Genomic DNA, 19,270 nt, shown 5'->3' on the forward strand with positions numbered 1-19,270 from the left:
GGCTGGGAATATTGCTGCGTGTAACTCACCTCCTGACCACCATCTACAAGGCACAAGTCAGGAGGGTGATGGAATACTCCTCACTGGCCTGGATGGGTGCTGCTCCAACAACACTCAAGAAGCTGGACACCATCCAGAACAAGGCAGCCTGCTTGATTGGCACCACATCCACAAACGTTTACCCCGGCGAGATGGTGGTGGAGCAAGGCTTCTGAACCCAGGGCTCATCCATTCCACTCGGTTTTCATTTCTTTTCCTTTCCTTCACCCTCTCCTGTTTTTTATCCTCTTTTATTTTACTGACCACTTATTGAAGAGGTTGGTTGTGATGGAAGGATCTTCATTGAGTGGCACCAGGACGGACTCCTGGTGGAGACAGACAGAGCTTTGGATCTGCATCGATGGGGGAGTCCTAGTGCCAATCATGCCCACTGCAGGGAAGTTAGGGTTTCCGTGAGTGCCCGAGCGTAGCAGAGGGAGATTGTGCCCAGCCAGAGACCCTGCAGCATTGGCAGTGGTCGTATTGGAGAGGTGGGTCCGGAGAGGACTCCTAGCAGCAGAATGGGGTTTGGGCTGGTACTGCACTCAGGGGCTCCTGCATTGGTGGGGTCTAGGGAGGACTCAGTGGGAAGGTTGTTGGTGAACACGAGATGGCATCAAACAGTGGCAACTTTCGTTCCAGCGGCAGTGGCGTGGCAAAAGGGACTCATGCCCATGGTCTATGACAGAGCACTTAACAAGAAGGACGGTAAAGCTGATCAGAGTTTCTTTCCTCTTCTGCCTTTATAATATTATGTTTTGGTTAAATTTTCTGTTTTAAGATGGTGCCAGAGAGTGGCAGCACTCTACAAGACTTTGACAATAAATAAATACATACAACTCAGTAGCAGCAATGTACACCAACAAGATGCAGTACAGAATGTCACCAAATTCTTTGATAACACCTTCCAAACCCACAACCACTTCCATCTTAAAGGACAAGGTCAAGCAGATATGCGGGACCACTACCACTTACACGTGTCCTTCATGTTGCTCACCATCCTGGCTTGGAAATATATCAATGTTCCTTCATGGTGTCTGGGTCACAAACCTGGAACACTCTCCCTTGTAACGTTATGGGCATCCCTTCACCCTTAGGTAATAGCTCACCACTGCATTCTCAAGTGTAACTTGAGACGGGCAATTAATGCTGACCCAGCCAGTGACACTCTCATCCCATGAATGAATAAAAAAACTCTGATCAGATGAGGCACAGTTGAATCTCTATTTTAACATAACAGCTGACTGGGACCGTCATAGTGTTAAGGGTTTAGATGGAGAGGAATTTGTTAAGTGTGTACAAGACAATTTTCTGATTCAGTATGTGGATGTACCGACTAAAGAAGGTGCAAAACTTGACCTACTCTTGGGAAATAAGGCAGGGCAGGTGGCTGAGGTGTCAGTGGGAGCACTTTGCGGCCAGCGACCATAATTCTATTAGTTTTAAAATAGTGATGGAAAAGGGTAGACCAGATCTAAAAGTTGGAGCTCTAAATTGGAGAAAGGCCAATTTTAACGCTATTAGGCAAGAGCTTTCAAAAGCTGACTGGGGGCAGATGTTCGCAGGTAAAGGGATGGCTGGAAAATGGGAAACCTTCTGAAATGAGATAACAAGAATCCAGAGAAAGTATCTTCCTGTCAGGGTGAAAGGGAAGGCTGGTAGGTATAGAGGATGTTGGATGACTAAAGAAATTGAGGTTTTGGTTAAGAAAAAGAAGGAAGCATATGTCAGGTGTAGACAGGACAGATCGAGTGAATCCTGAGAAGAGTATCAGGAGGGCAAAAAGGGGACATGAGATAGCTTTGGCAAATAGAGTTAAGGAGAATCCAAAGGGTTTTACAAATATATTAAGGACAAAAGGGTAACTATGGAGAGAATAGGGCCCCTCAAAGATCAGCAAGGCGGCCTTTGTGTGGAGCCACAGGAGATGGGAGAGATACTAAATGAGTATTTTGCATCAGTGTTTACTGTGGAGAAGGACATGGAAGATATAGAATGTGGGGAAATATACAAATGATACAAAATGTGGGGGATACAGATGGTGACATCTTGAAAATTGTCCATATTACAGAGGTGGTGGTACTGAATGATTTGAAACGCATAAAAGTGGAAAAATCCCCAGGACCTGAACAGGTGCACCCTAGAACTCGGTGTGAAGCTAAGCAAGTGATTGCTGGGCTCCTTGCTGAGATATTTATCTGAATGATAGTCACTGGTGAGGTGCTGGAAGACTGGAAGTTGGCTAATACGGTGCGCTACTGACTGAGAAAGGTAGGAAGGAAAAGCCAGGGAACTACAGACCAGTGAGCCTGATGTCGGTGATGGACAGGTTGTTGGAGGGAATCCTGAGGGACAGGACATACATGAATTTGGAAAGGCAAGCACTGATTAGGGATAGTCAACATGGCTTTGTGTGTGGGAAATCATGTCTCACAAACTTGATTGAGGTTTTTGAAGTAACAAAGAGGATTGACGAGGGCAGAGTGGGTGGACGTGATCTCTGTGGACTTCAATAAGGCGTTCGACAAGGCTTCCATGGAAGACTGGTTAGCAAGATTAGATCTCGTGAAATACAGGGAGAACTAGCCATTTGAATACAGAACTGGCTCAAAGGTAGAAGTCAGAGGGTGGTGGTGGAGGGTTGTTTTTCAGACTGGAGGCCTGTGACCAGTGGATTGCCACAAGGATCGGTGCTGGGTCCTCTGCTTTTCATAATTTATATAAATTATTTGGATGTGAACATAGGAGGTATAGTTCGTAAGTTTGTAGTTGACAGCAATGAAGGTTATCCTCAGCATACAACAGGATCTGGACCAGATAGGCTAATGGGCTGAGGAATGGCAGTTGGAGTTTATTTCAGATAAATGTCAGGTGCTGCATTTTGGAAAAGCAAATCAGAACAGGTTCTGGGGAGTGTTGCTGAACAAAGAGACGAGAGGCTGAACAAGCTGGGGCTGTTTTCCCTGGAGCATCGGAGGCTGAGGGGTGACCTTATAGAGTTTTATAAAATCATGAGGGGCATGGATAGGATAAATAGACAAGGTGGGAGTCAAGAACTAGAGGGCATAGGTTTAGGGTGAAGAGGCAAAGATATAAAAGGGACTTAAGAGCAACTTTTCACACAGAGGGTGGTACGTGTATGGAATGAGCTGCCAGAGGAAGTGGTGAAGGCTGGTACAATTACATCAATTAAAAGTCATTTGGATGGGTATATGAATAGGAAGGGTTTAGAGGGATATGGGCCGGGTGCTGACAGGTGGGACTAGATTAGGTTAGGATATCTGGTTGGCCTGGATGAGTTGGACCAAAAGGTCTATTTCCGTGCTGTACATCTCTATGACTCAATGAGCTGTTTTCAGGCCCAAGTGAATCCCCAAGGTCCCAGAGATGAACAGTCAATGCTTGGCCTATTGCCTGACCGCACCTCAATTGTATATTAGGAAAGAATGCCCCATGAAAATCACTCAAGTAACTGCGTTTCAGCACCCAGTCTGTGTTTGCTGGGAATGGAGGCTTTCACCCAAGGCCAGGATATTAACAATCAGGTGATTGTTACTGTTAACAAAACAAAGAATTTGAAACAATTACTACACCATGACATCACTTTGCGATCATACTTACAGCATGTCAATAGGCACGGCTGATGCCAACGACCGACTTGCCCACCTGACCACAAAGTAGGAACACACGAGGAGAGAGGTCCGAGGAATGAGATCCTGTTGGAGCTGCAGGAGGTAGCCACCAGCTCCCAGATTCATCTGAAGAACAGCACACGGTTTCGGATTTAACAACATTATTCTCGGCGCCTGAGAAATTATTGACAGCGATGAGACTTTCCTAACTTCAGTGGATTCAGATTGCCAAAGGTGCCCTGACCGCTCCCCAACAAAATAATATTAGTCTAATCTGGATTGCCTCAGAGCTTGGAGATTATTTCGCAAGGAGTGGCCTTAATCCCATGTATAATGTGCAGGATACATGCAAACCCCAGAAAATCAAAACAGGAGCTAGCAGGAGATAGACAAACAGATATGTACGCAGACCATGGAAAAACGTAAAAACAATAAGGTTGTTGTAATGGGGCATTTTAACTTCCCAATTTTGACTGGGTCTCTCTTAGTGCCAGGGGTCTAGATGAGGCAGAGTTTATTCGGTGCATCCAGGAGGGTTTCTCGAAACAATAACATGGTACAACAAGGGAATAAGTCAGGGGCGTGGTGCTGGAAAAGCACAGCAGGTCAGGCAGCATCCAAGAAGCAGGAGAACCGACATTTCAGGCAACAGCCCTTCACCAGGCATGAGGATGGGAGCTGAGGGGTGGGAAGGAAGATGGACAGGTAGGGCAGGTCATGAGGGCAGTGACAAGTTGGAAGGTTGGGACTGGGATAAGGTGGGGGGAGGGGAAAGGAGGAAACAAGTGAAGTCCACATCGATCCTGTGTAATTGGAGAGTCCCAAGGCGGAAGGGGAGGTGTTCTTCCTCCTGGTGTCATATGGTAAGGGAGTGGCGGCTCAGGACTGGCATGGCCTCGGCAAAGTGGGAAGGGGAATTAAAGTGTTTGGTCACGAGGCGGTGGGGTTGGTTGGTGCGGGTGTCCCGGAGATGCTCACACCAACCCTCAGAAGAGTAACCCAACCCAGACCATCCCCCTACCCTATTATTCTACATTTACCCCTGACTAATGCACATACCCTACACATCACTGAACACTATAGGCAGTTTAGCATGGCCAATTCACCTGACCTGCACATCTTTGGACTGTGTCAGGAAACCGGAGCACCCAGAGGAAACCCACACAGACATGGGGAGAATGTGCAAACTCCACACAGACAGACAGACAGTCACCCGAGGCTGGAATCGAACCTGGGTCCTTGGCGCTGTGAGGCAGCAGTGCTAACCACTGAGCCACCGTGCCGCCCGAAGTTCTCGTCAGCACATATTAGAAAGGATGTGGAGACTTTGGAGAGAGTATTAAAGAGGTTTACCAGGATGCTGCCTGGATTGGAGTGTGTTAGCTATAAGGAGAGGTGGGAAACCTGGATTGTTTTTGTTAGAGTGTTGGAAGCTGAGGGACGACCTGACAGAGGTATATAAAATTATCAGGGGCTTGGATAGTGCAGATAGTTGGAGTCTTTTTCCCCAGAGTGGAAATGTCAAATACTACACAGCATAAGTTTAAAGTCAGACAGAAAAACTGAAAGAAAATGTGCGAGGCCAGCTTTTTGTTTTTACACAGTGTGGATGGTAAGTGCTTGGAACATGCTGCCAGAGGGTGCAGTGGAAGCAGATACGACAGCAATGTTCAAGAGGCATTTGGGCAGACACTTGAACAGCGGGGAATTGAGGGATATGGAAGATGTGCAGGCAATGGGGTTTGTTTACAAAGACACGATGGTCAACACAGACATGGTGGGATGAAGGGCCTGGTTCCTGTGCTGTTCTGTTCCATGATCTATGACTGCAGTCACTCAGACAACAGCAAACATAAAAACTTTCAGAAAGGTGTTATTTTGGAATAACAACTGCAATAGATGTTAAATGGAAACAATTTCAGCATTAATGAGATACAATATACCTGCCTGTAAGGGGATAAGCTGTAATAAATGGCAAACATGCATTTGTAGCCAAAAGGAGGAATGTGAGAGACTGCTTGCCACTGTGTTCTCTCTGAGCTTGCAGGGGTTAGAAGGTCACTGATTTTGTACTCACACTATCTCCGAGGTGCAACATGAGCTGCTCCAGAATCAGTAGGTCCCGGCAGATGAGGAACCGAGTTGTGGATATGTGGGACACTGCCCGACACACAATGTTAATGGCAATGTTGCTGCCAAAGAACTGAGCCATGTTCATCCGAATGTGCAGAGGCTGGGCTGGAAAACAAACAGCAAGGAAACAAGTGAAGGGGACCCGGAGTGCAGACCTTCCCCAGACTGCTAATGTTACTACAATGGCACAGCTCTTCCTGGAGGCTCTCTCCTGCCTGGTTGATAATCTGCAATTCTCAAACTGAAAAAACAAATCCTTTTTTACCAAAAGCTTTCACCTCACCGACAAGGCTTCAATGAAATCCATGTCAAACAACCTACTTTGAAAACTCTGCTCACATTTTGGCAGCTGTGACAAACTTCACCACAGCCACTGAGACAACCCACAAAACCTTCCAAAATTAGCAGAACCTTAAAAAAATTCACCATTTTGATCTTCACTAACCATGCCTTCCTTAGGCCACACGCTATCAGAGTACTGACATTCATTTAAACCTGTTCGTTTGTTTGCAGCATATTGTTTATCAAATGGGATTACCTTTGCCCATCTTCAGTGGTGGAGTCAACAAAGCAATTTTTAAGACATTACTGAAAACAACACAATGGCCAGGCGATAAAGTTGCTGTGATCTAATGGTGCCAACAGAGGCACAGAGGTCTGTACCCTGCACCCAGAGCTCTCCATCCAGTGTGTTATAGTGTGGTTCAGCAGATTAGTGAAGACAGACAGACAAATCACAGCCCAGGATACATTGTACACCTTCCCCTCGCCAATTCAGCAGAGATCCAGGGGGCAGGGCAGCATGTGGTGCATGACCAACTGTGCAAGGGAAATGAGAAAGATACCCTTACAAAGGATTCTGACACTACACAACATAACCAAACATACAATTTGTACAGACAACAGTATTTCAGTCACTTGCGCCTACTGGAGAGAGAGACTGGTTAACATCATAACCATAAAGTGCAATCACAAAGCAACAGAAAGTCTTTCTAGCTTGCCCACCCACAGTAGGAAAGGTTTTAGGCAGATTACTGTAGTGCAAAAGAAACCAATCTTTGTTAATGTTTTATTAAAGCAAATAAGAAAGCCTAACCCAGCACAGTTCATTACTGGTTCAGACAAAAAGTTGTCTGGGAAGGCAGAGCCACAGCTAAGCTCTTACCCACAGCAGCAGGATCAGTGAGCACCATCCCAACCATGTTCCATTCAAACACCAAGGACCACAATCACAAGCTGAGAGAGAGTCCAGTCCATTGGTGGTGTTTGAACAGATGCTGCCAGTTTCACAAACCTGACAGAGCTGGCCAAAACAAAAACAGATCCGATTCTGCTGGTGTCACCCATGGATTAGCACACAGCTCGAGCCCAGGAATCACCCCATACCATCGCCTGTGTCCAGGTCACCCTCCTGGTCCATTTCCCGCAGCAGCAGCTGGATTATGTTCCCTGGGTTACGGATATCCTGCAATTTACTTTGAAGCTCCATATGCGTCTCACTATGAAAAACAAGAGGGAAAGGTACAATTAAACTGACCCTTGGGCCCTTAACGACAGCTTCACAATCCAGTGGGGAAGATCACCACGAAGGCAGCACAGCAGGCGAAAATACAACAGAGCAGAGAACAGCACAGCATTCCAAAGCTTCATTCATATTCCACTCTCCTTTAACCACACCTTCCAGGCCAGTGAGTGTCGCTGTGGAAAAGGACAGCGCAGCAAGACAGTGAGAAAACCCATCAACTACGATGCCATGGTATCTTGCCTCTCTACAATCACAGGCTTCTGCTATTCAATAGGAGTACCATCCACCAGAAGGGCAGCACTGGGTGAAATGGAGGATAGACAATAAATGCTACCCTGATCAGAACCACACCCATTCTCAGAACCAAGATGACCGGCTGATACAGAACAGAGGCACAGCCATCCACTCTGCTCAGTTCACTTCATTTCCCATGTTGCAAGTGTTCAACTGATCATCACAAAGATAGTCGTGGGCCACTGAACATTACTCCAGGCCATCCACACAATTCAAACGCTAATAAAAACCAACAGCCAATCACACCAACCTCCTTCCCAATGTTCAGTGGCTCCCTGACTCTGGACAACAGATAAACAATCCGCCATGCTTCTCCCCAGGTTCTCTCCAGAACAGCCCATTGCTCATTAACAAGGTGTTTCCTGTCAGTCACTTTATTGTGGACAGCACCCTCACTACCATGGCTTTGAATGAAACCTGGAAGACCATTAGTAAAATCTCCCAATGTGCTAGCACTTCCTGGGAGCTCAGACCAAAGCGAGAGATGGACCGTGGAAGGTGCAGAAACTCTAAACTGAACAGCCAAAAGGTACCTGGGGGCTGTGGGACAGACTCCCAAAGTGAAGGAATCACCTTCCTGTAGTATAGCTGTCACTCCTAGGTTCCAGACCCCACTCAGAACACAATATCTTGCAATGAGAATGCAAGAAATAAAGGGAGAAACGGCTGAGGGAGGAACAGCACTGTAGGTTCAATGTTCCAGGCTTCAGATACTGTAGAAAGGACAGAAGGGGAAGCACGAGAGGAGGGGGACTTGCTTTTTTGATTAGGGAAAACATCACGACAGTACTGAGAGGGGACATTCTTGAGGGTCCTATATGGGTTGAACTGAAACAAAAAGGGGGAGATCACTTTGATAGCTTTGTACAATAGGCCCCACCAGTAGTCAGTGGGTGATTGAGGAGCAAATATGTAAGGAGATCACAGATAGCTGGAAGAATAATAGGGGAGTTTAACTTTCCAAACAGCAACTGGGACTGCCAGGGCTTGGATGACAGAAATTTGTTAAGTGTGTTCAGGAAGAATTTCTCAGGCACTATGTAGATGGCCCTACGAGAGAGAGGGAAAAACCTGACCTCCTCTTGGAAAATAAGGCAGGGCCAGTAATGGAAGTGTTGGTGGGGGAGTATATTTGAACCATAATTCCATTACTTTTAAAATAGCCATGGACAAAGATAGGTCTGGTCCATATTTGAAGTTCTAAATTGGGTTAAGGCCAATTTTGATGGTCTTAAACAGGAACTTTCAGAAGTTGATTGAGGAGGCTGTTTACAGGCAAAGGGATGTCTGTTAAGTGGGAGGTTTTCAAAAGTGAGTTAATGGGGGTTCAGGGTCAGTATGTTCCTGTCAGAGTAAAGGGTAAGGCTGGTAGGAGTGGGGAACCCCAGACAATTGGAGTTAATGAGGCCCTGGTCAGGAAAACGGTGGAGGCATATGACATGTATATGCAGCTGGGATCAAGTGAATTCCTTGAGTATGAAGTTGGAGTAAATTTAAGACATCAGGAGGGCTAAAAGGGGACACAAGATGGCTTTGGTAAATAAGGTAAAGGAGAATCCAAAGAGATCGTACAAGTACGTGAAGGGCAAAAAGGAGAGAGAATAAAGCCTCTTAATGATCAACAAAGTCATCTATATATGGAGCCACAGAGATGGCTGAGATTCTAAAAGGATGTTTCTCATCAGTATTTACCATCGAGAAAGGCATGGGTGCGAGGGAACTTAGGGAAATAAATAATGATGTCTTGAAGACAGTCCATATGACAGAAGAGGTGGTGCTGAAAGTCTTAAAATGCATCAAGGTGGATTAACCTCTGGGACCCAATAAAGTGTATGCCAGGACTTTGTGGGAGGCTATGGAGGAAAATACAGGGCCCCTAGAGGAGATAGTCATATCATTGACAGCAACAAGTGAAACACCTGAACGTTGGAGGATGGCTAATGTGGTGCCATTACTCAAGAAAGGCTGCTGGAAAATGCCTGGGAACTACAGACTGGTGAGCCTAATCTTCAGTCACTTGGAGAGGCGAGGACTCATGTGAGATATTCTGCGTGGCTGTGCGCGTGGGAAATTGTTTCACGAATTTGATTGTGTTCTATGAAGGGATGACCAAGAAAGATGATGATGCAGTGGGGTAGATGCTGTCTACATGGACTTCAGCAAGGCCTTTGACAAGGTACCACATGGTGGGTTGTTGAGTAAGGTTAAATCTCAAGGGGAAAGTGAGGACTGCAGATGCTGGAGATCAGAGCTGAAAGTGTGTTGCTGGCAAAGTGCAGCAGGTCAGGCAGCATCCAAGGAGCAGGAGAATCAACGTTTCGGGAATGAGCCTGAAGAAGGGCTCATGCCCGAAGCGTCGATTCTCCTGCTCCTTGGATGTTGCCTGACCTGCTGCGCTTTTCCAGCAACACATTTTCAGCTCTAAATCTCAAGGGGTCAAGGGAGAGCTCACCAAATAGATATGAAATTAGCTTGAAGGTAGAAGATAGAGGGTGGCAGAGGGTTGTCTGTGACCAGCGGTGTGCAACACGGATTAGTGGTGGTCCACTGTTATTCATCATTTATATAAATTATTTGGATAAGGATTTAGCAGGTATGGTTAGTAAGTCTGCAGATGGCACCAAGATTGGTAGTATAGTGTACAGTGAAGATTATCTGGGAAGATAGCGAGACCTTGATCAACTAGGCCAGTGGGTTAAGAAATGGTAGATGGAGTTTAATTTAAATAAAGGTGTTGCAATTTGGTGGGTCAAACCAGAGCAGGACTTACACAGTATGGTAGAGCCTTGGGGAGTGTTATAGAACTAAAATCTTGGAGTGTAGGCTCACAGTTCCTTGAAAATGGAGTCAGGTAGCAGGCTTTCAGCATGTTTGTTTGCATCAGTCAGAGCACTGAGTGTAGGAGTTATGATGTCTAAGTGCAGCTGTACAAGAGGTTGGTAAGGCCACAGTTAGAGTACTGCGTGCAGATCGACTGGCCCTATTATAAAAAGGATATTATTAAACTAGAAAGCGCACAGAAAAGTTTTACTAGGATGTTACCTGGATTGGCAGGTTTGGGTGATAAGGAGAAGCTGGATAGGCTGGGACTTTTTCCCCTGGAGTGTAGGGGACTGAAGGGCGGCCTTACGGAGGTCTATAAAATCATGAGATCCATAAATAAGGCAGCTAGCCGACAGCTTTTCCCCATGGTAACAGGGTCTAAAACTAGAGGGCATAGGTTTAAGGTGGGGGGGGGGGGGAGCGAGACACAAAAGAGGTCAGAGGGGTGATTCTTTCCACAGAGAGTGTGGTCAGTGCCTGGAATGGGCTGCCTGAGGTGGTGGTGGAGGAGAGTACAATTTTGTTATTTAAGAAACATTCAGGCAGGTACATGGCTGGGTTAGGTATGAAAGAATAAGGACCAAACCCAGACAAATGGGACTAGTTTAAGTGAGAAAACTGAGCAGCATGGACAAGTTGGGCCTGTTTTCATGTTGTATACTTCTATGACATTATGACACCAAATGACGATGACCAACATGCCGTTGGATACTGTCAGCTGCATCCTTGGATCCAAATGGCATCTTCTGTCCAAGTAAAGAGCAGGATTTGCAAATGTACAGAAAGTAGCACCAGCAAATAGTCTAACTCACGTGTCTCTGGCCAGAAGGAACTCGAGGATCTGCTCTGCAGCCTTTTCAGGGGGATGGAGGTGGCTCACTGCTGTTTCCATCAACGAGGCCATTTCCAAAGTGATGGCGTCTCCCACCAGCCGGAGACACTGCACCAAGCGATGCAGGTCCCTAGCTACATCTGGATCTGAAGGGCAGAAAGGAAACCCATTAAACATTGTACAAACAGCAGTCAACTCACTTCGACCACAACGAGATGGTCAAGCCAGCCACATACACAATTTAAAATGAGTTAACATTCTGAGAAACAAGAGGTGACAATGCCTGTCTTAAAATAAACAAAACCAGTTACTGCTCAGGAACAGTACTCTCAACATAGACACAAAGGAGAGAAAAATTCACAAAGTGGATTGCAGCAATAGCAGGTTATACTCAATTACAGCCTGGGTCATCACCCAAAAGCCACCGGGTGCACCCTCAGTGCGTGTGAGCTGTTCTTGATGCTACAAGCAGCTTTGAATGGATTGATTAACACGATGTGACAGACTGCGCTCAGTATACAACCCATACAGCAGCTGTATTGCTGGAACACCAAGAGGGCAGAGACCCATCAAGGTGCACGGGAACTCTCACTCCGGACAGGAGACATTCAGGAATCCAGTCATTGGTTGTCTTGTGAACTTGCAGCACTGCAATTCTATAAAGCAACCAGGGAGAGCCAGTCATTGCTGATGCCCAGCTTGAATTAGACACAAAGACAAGATGGGGGGAAATGCCTCAAGAAACAAGCCCAATAACATCAAGTGGAACAAAACAAACACAAATGCCCCACCGACTCCTGGCATTTATAGATCACAGTAAACAAACCCGAGAGGGGAAAAGATCATTTTCATTCTTTCAAGGGACATAGACATCCTTGGCTAGACCAGTGGTTATGACCAATTTCCAATTATCTTTCAGATACTGTTGATCTGTCTTTTTAAACCATTGCAGTCCTTGTGATGTAAGCATTCCCGTAGGTCATCAGGAAGAAATTTCCATGAAGGAATGGCGATATATTTCCAAGTTAGGATGGTGAGTGGCTTGGAGATGGAACTTTAAGGGGGAACTTAAACCTGCTTGCCCCATGTATCTGCTGCCCTTGCCCTCCTGGGTGGTACAGGTCATGGGTTTGGAAGGTACTGCCTGAAGTTCTGCAGTACATCTTGTAGATAATACACATGCAGCTAGGAGAAAGTCCTGCAGAGATGTCATTCAGCTAAAATGACTGACCTCTAACAATCACAACCATCTTCCAATGTGTCAGGTACTCCAACCACTGGAGAGTTTGTCCCTTGATACCCATTGCTTCCAGTTATGTTAGGGCTCCTTGATGTCACACTCGGTCAAATCCAACTTTGATATCAAAAGATACCCACTTTCACCTCACCACTGGAATTTAGCTCTTTTGTCCAGAACTGTTATAGTTTGCAAAGGGACATTGACAGGATAAGAACATAAGGACTAGGAGCAGGAGTAGGCCGTCCGGCCCTTCGAGCCTGCACCGCCACTCAATAAGATCATGGCTAATCTATTCATGGACTCAGTTCCACTTACCCACATTTTCAGCATATCCCTTAATTTTCAAAAAAGCTTTAAACTACTTCTCTGGGCAAGGAATTCCACAGATTAACAACCCTCTGGGTGAAGAAGTTCTTTCTCAGTTCAGTTCTAAACCTGCTTCCTCTGATCTTGAGGCCATGCCCTCTTGTCCTAGTCTCACTCACCAGTGGAAATATCCTATATATTTCTATTTTACCAATTCCCTTCATAATTTTGTGTGATGCTATAAGATCCCCCCTCATTCTTTTGAATTCCAATGAATATAATCCCAATCTACTCAGCCCCTCCTCATAAGTCAACCTCCTCAACTCCGGAATCAACCTAGTGAACCTCCTCTGCACCCCCTCCAGTGCCAATATATCATTTCTTAAGTAAGGGGACCAAATCTGTACACAGTTCTCCAGATGTGGCCTCACCAGCACCCTGTACAGCTGTAACATTACCACTCTGCTTTTAAACTCAACTCGTTTAGCAATGAAGATCAAAATTCCATTTCCCTTCCTAATTACTTGTTGCACCTACAGACCAACCTTCTGTGATTCATGCACAAGGACACCCAGATGCTGCAACTTTTTACCATTCAAGTAATAATCTATTTTGCTGTTACTCCTACCAAAATGTGAGAATTCACATTTACTAATATAGTATTCCATCTGCCCAAGCACTCAATGTACCTATACTCCTCTTCAAAGTTTCACAGTCATTTGCATACTTTGCTCTGCCACTCATCTTGGTGTCATCAGCAAATTTTGACACTGTACACGTGGTGACCAACTCCAAATCATCTACATAAATTGTAAATAATTATGATCTCAACACCACTGATACACACCACTAGCCAGTGATTGCCAGCCAGAATACCACTCATTTATCCCCACTCATTGCTCCTGTCAGCCAACCAATCCTCTATCCATGCTAATACCGTACCCCTAACATCATGCATCCTTATCTTATGCAGCAGCCTCATATGCAGCACCTTGTCAAAGGCCTTCTGGAAATCTAGGTACACCACATCCACTGGGTCCCTGTTGTCCACCTTGCTCGTAATGTCTTCATAGAATTCCAAAAGATTTGTGAAGCATGACCTGCCCTTGATGAACCCATGCTGTGTCTGTACAATGGGACAATTTCTTTTGAGATGTCCTGCTATTTCTTCCTTGATAATAGACTCAAGCATCTTCACCAAGACAGAGGTTAAGCTCACTGGTCTATAACTCCCCATTTTTTGTCTACTTCCCTTTTTAAACAGTGACGTCACATTTGCTATTTTCCAATCTGCTGGGACTGCCTCAGAGACCAGTGAATTTTGGAACATTACCGCCAGTCCACCTGCTATTTCTCCCGCCATTTCTTTTAGTACCCTGGGATTCATTCCATCAGGGCCAGGAGAATTTATCTATCCTTAGCTCCAGGATGCAGAACTGGGCTGAGAAGTGGCAGAATGGAGTTCAACCTGGAAAAACGGGAAATGATTCATTTTGAAAGGTCAAATTTCAATGCAGCTTACAGGGTTAAAGGCAGGATTCTTGGCAGTGTGGAGGAACAGAGGGATCTTGGGGTCCACGTTCATAGATCCCTCAAAGTTGCCACGCAAGTTGATAGGGTTGTTAAGAAGGCATATGGTTTGCTAGCTTTCATTAGTAGGGCAATTGAGTTTAAGAAGTGGGAGGTTATGCAGCAGCTCTTTAAAGCCCTGGTTAGACTATACTTGAAATATTGTGTTCAGTTCTGCTGGCCTCATTACAAGGAGGACGTGGAAGTTTTATGGAGGGTGCACAGGAGATTTACCAGAATACTGCCTGGGCTGGAGGGCATGTCTAATGAAGAAAGGTTGAGGGAGCAGGGGTTTTTCTCAGTGGAGAGGAGGAGGATGAGGGGCGACTTGATAGAGGTGTACAAGACGATGAGAGGCATAGATAGAGTGGATAGCCAAAAATTTTTTTCCCAGGGCAGAAATGGCTATCACGAGGGGACATAATTTTAAGGTGATTGGAGGAAGGTTTAGGGGCGATGTCAGAGGTAGGTTCTTTACACAGAGAGTGGTGGGTGTGTGGAATACACTGCCAGCGATGGTAGTAGAGTCAGAGACATTAGGGGCATTTAAGTGACTCTTGGATAGGCACATGGAAGATAGTGCAATGAAGGGCATGTAGGTTAGTCTGATCTTCGAGTAGGATAAAAGGCCGGCACAGCATTGAGGGCTGAAGGGCCTGTACTGTGCTGTACTGTTCTATGTTCTATTGCTGGAATGTCGTCAGGGCCTGTAGCTTGTGCAGTATTTAGTGTCCAACCATTTCTTGTCATCACACAGAGTGGATCAAACTGGCTGAAGACTGGTATGTGTGATGTTGGAGAGCTCCACGTTCTCCACTTGGCCCTTCTGGCTGAGAACTGTTGCCAGTGTTTCAGAGACGTGATCATTAACGGTTGGGATACTTGTGGAGTCACTTCCTCCTGGTTACATGTTTAATTGTCCACCAGCTTTCATGACTGGATGTGGCAGGTCTGCAGTGCTTAGATTTAATCCACACTGCAATGCTATAAACCAAATCAGCAAGAACCAGTAACAGGGACAAGGTGAGGAGACATTAAAACTAACAGGGAACCCAAAGCTACACATTCTTTTTGACCATTTTTAACTCACCATCCGTGAGGGAACACTCGTCTTCCAGAAACAGACACTCGTCTGAAGACATGTAGAGATGATCAATGGCAAGGCAGGGGAAAAAGAAAGACAGAAACCCCTGCCAAGAAAACAAAGCAAATAGTCAACACTCCTGCAATTCAAGGATGGTTCAGATCATTTCATTGGGTTACTCATGAAATTGAACATGAAATTGAAACACCGTCCCTCTGTCCCAGTGCTGACCGACGATGGAGTGTCACCCTGAAACACTGTCCCTCTATCCCAGCGCTGACTGACGATGGAGCGTCACCCTGAAACACCGTCCCTCTGTCCCAACGCTGACCGATGATGGAGCGTCACCCTGAAACACCGTCCCTCTGTCCCAGTGCTGACCGACGATGGAGCGTCACCCTGAAACACCGTCCCAGCGCTGACCGACGATGGAGCGTCACCCTGAAACACCATCCCTCTGTCCCAACGCTGACCGACGATGGAGCGTCACCCTGAAACACCGTCCCTCTGTCCCAGCGCTGACCGACGATGGAGCGTCACCCTGAAACACCGTCCCTCTGTCCCAGTGCTGACTGACGATGGAGCGTCACCCTGAAACACCGTCCCTCTGTCCCAACGCTGACTGACGATGTAGTGTCACCCTGAAACACTGTCCCTCTGTCCCAGTGCTGACTGACGATGGAGTGTCACCCTGAAACACTGTCCCTCTATCCCAGCGCTGACCGATGATGGAGTGTCACCCTGAAACACCGTCCCTCTGTCCCAGCGCTGACTGACGATGGAGTGTCACCCTGAAACACCATCCCTCTGTCCCAAAGCTGACTGATGAGAGGGTATCATTCTGAAACACTGCTCATTTCCCTCAGCACAAATGTTACCAGATCTCCGGAAGCATTTCCATTATTTTCCGTCGTTCAATTCTCTGAAGTGTTATATGAAGGATAAATACATTGATGCTTGAGGGACAGTAAATTATTTCCCTCCTCTTTGTTGAGATTGTGTTTTGTGCTGTTGGGCTTAGACCCGAGGGGTGAGGCAACATCCCATTTTATAATCTCTTCGGAAAGACAGCATCTCCAACAATGCAACATTGACACAGGGCTGCAGAGAAACGCGAGACAATACTCTACTGTAGACCGTATACCCACAACCCATTAACTCAGAGCTATGCCAGTAACATCATAGCTCAAACATGATCTGAAAGTTGTACCCCAGCTATGCAGACAACTTATTACATTAGATTTCTGTACTGAGTCACTTCTATTGTGGGAGAACAGGCAGTAAAACCCTTGCCAGGCTTCTGTTAAAGACTTTTCAGACAGATGCTGGTACCAAGCCCTCACCTTTTTCAGCAGGCACACCATGTTGGTGCGTGCATTGACGAGCAATGCGAGAGGTCGTGCCAGGGCCTCCTGGTACTGTAGGCAGCAGGCATAGAACTTGGACCAGAATTCCACCTGCAGCTGACGGTAGACCTCCTGCGAGAACTCGTACTCAGTCACACTACTCTGAATCTGAACACAGTGAAAACATTACGCGAGGCGGCAAACCACAAACTCCACAAGAGAACACTTTGACTAAATGACGCAGATCAAAACTTCTCAATTCAGTCATCAGGCATAAAAGAATCTTCTCAGTCAAATTAATTCATTCATGCTCCATGCGAGGAGAATAATCCCAATGTATTGCCGAATGTGAAGGAATACAAACAGGCAAGACGGCCTCCCTTCTAGCACACTGATAAAATATTATGTTAGCAGTCTGATATTTGACAAAGAAAAGTTGAGAAAAGTAACATTTTAATTGATAGACTTGAAACTAAGAGAAACTATGCTGCATTTTAAATACAGAATTAAACCAAGATCAACGAGTACAGGCTACACTGTGTGACATAAATATAACACGCATCGTGTAACACTGCAGGTATTCATGGAACAAGCACACACAGACTGAGGAGGAGTAGGACATCTCCGGGATTTAAAGATATTAAACTTTAATATCTCCAACATTACCGCATTTTCCACAGCTAACGTCACTTCCTTCTTCAGCCCATCCACGGTTGGGTCCACGATTCTATCTGCCCCTCGACAATATATCTAAAACAAAAGATTTAGAACAGGTTCCGTCATTGGGTTTCGATGTACTGGTGCTGTGTTCCTTCCTGAATCAGACTTGAAAGTGGCCACAGCACACCCAGGAAAATACTAGATTCTGTAAGGGTACACAACGACACTCAACAGCCTGGAAAAGCTAAGGAATATACATCAGAAGCTTATGTTTTGATCAAACACAACCACAGTTTAATATGGCAATGCAGCAAAATGGATTTGGGCGTACTTGGTAGCAGGGTGAACTGGATACAGACCTTCAGGTGCCTGCCATCTTTAGACAGGGAATTTGGAACTACTATTTGGAATGAAGATCTATAACAGGACATGGAAAAGGGGAAGAGGAAGTGCCAATGATTATTTTGAATCTTGTGACAAAAAGTTTGCAGTTAGGGCAACTAATCATGAAGTTTTTGGAGGCTGCTTGAGCCATGTCCTAGAGAGAGTGCAAGTTCAACAGTGAAAGCATCTCTCAGGGGTTTCCCACCTCTCGTGCAAAGAGCCAATGTCCAACTTTTGTAGCACTATTCAGATTCTCAGGATGTCCCAACAAACCTCACATCCCAAGATGTGCTTTACGACATGTAGCCACTATTATTGCGTAGGAAAGACAGGAACTAATTTACACACAGTAAGTTCCTACCAGTAATAACGGAAGTATTGTCCAGATCAGTGCTCCCAGTAATTTTCTTTCTGGCTGCACAGGACTCCGAGACTCGTGTTTGGTAGGGACTGACATCAATGCTACTAGCGTGTTTTGAGAAGATTTGTAAGAGCTACACCAAAGATTAAAACACTTAGAAGACAAATCACGCCACTCAAAAAAAAAGGCTTCATCCGAAGGCTCACTGAAGACGTTACCTAGTATGGTGACGAAACATCTGAAAATGAACCTACCACCTCAGCGAGCAAACCTACATCAATGCTGCGAACGTTGTGCTGACACCACATGCAGCACCTGTGCATACTCGGCTTAAAGAGAACAGGGGTCCAGCTAATTTGTTTAAGCCAGATCTCAAATCATCATGAGACGATGTGTGCACACCTGACAGTGCTTGAGGAAGGGCTGAGCTCCCTGTCTCAGTGTCATCAACAAAATTAATTCCAATAAACTCTGACCCTTCATCAAATCAGTGATATCAACTATAGGCACTTCAGGGCCCAGCAAAGATGCCAGAGGCACTCCAGTTGTTACAACTCAGCAACCTGAATGTAACCCAAACATTGTTACTCTCTGCTGCCCACTGGTTAACTAAACCCATGGCGCCAAGCCTAAGATTGAAGACATAGTCTCAGAGTTCTCCCATCCCACATCTGGATGCTGTTCTGCACTCTTTGGTGACCCAATAGCAAGAAAAGAAATGAGCTGTGAAATCATAGAGATGTACAGCGCGGAAACAGACCCTTCGGTCCAACCCATCCATTCCGACCAGATATCCCAACCCAATCTAGTGCCACCTGCCAGCACCCTGCCATATCCCTCCAAACCCTTCCTATTCATATACCCATCCAAATGCCTCTTAAATGTTGCATTTGTACCAGCCTTCACCACTTCATCTGGCAGCTCATTCCATACACGTAACAACCTGTGTGAAAAAGTTGCCCCTTAGGTCTCTTTTATATCTTTCCCCTCTCACCCTAAACCTATGCCCTCGAGTTCTGGACTCCCCGACCCCAGGGAAAAG

General features: G+C 45.9%; 1 protein-coding gene across 1 annotated transcript in view; it reads right to left on the reverse strand.

Moving 5' to 3' along the window:
- nup160 (nucleoporin 160) overlaps positions 1-19,270 on the reverse strand; it is an 80,209-nt gene that overhangs the window by 31,188 nt on the left and 29,751 nt on the right. Inside the window, exons 11-17 of the mRNA XM_043706438.1 lie at positions 17,490-17,573; positions 16,821-16,991; positions 15,484-15,583; positions 11,259-11,424; positions 7,191-7,303; positions 5,749-5,909; positions 3,661-3,797 (exon numbers count right to left, since the gene is read on the reverse strand). Coding sequence (XP_043562373.1) covers positions 3,661-3,797; positions 5,749-5,909; positions 7,191-7,303; positions 11,259-11,424; positions 15,484-15,583; positions 16,821-16,991; positions 17,490-17,573 — 932 coding nt within the window. The remainder of the gene's footprint in view (positions 1-3,660; positions 3,798-5,748; positions 5,910-7,190; positions 7,304-11,258; positions 11,425-15,483; positions 15,584-16,820; positions 16,992-17,489; positions 17,574-19,270) is intronic.

Source organism: Chiloscyllium plagiosum, chromosome 16 (assembly GCF_004010195.1).
Source record: "Chiloscyllium plagiosum isolate BGI_BamShark_2017 chromosome 16, ASM401019v2, whole genome shotgun sequence".
In the NCBI taxonomy this organism is placed as follows: Eukaryota; Metazoa; Chordata; class Chondrichthyes; order Orectolobiformes; family Hemiscylliidae; genus Chiloscyllium; species Chiloscyllium plagiosum.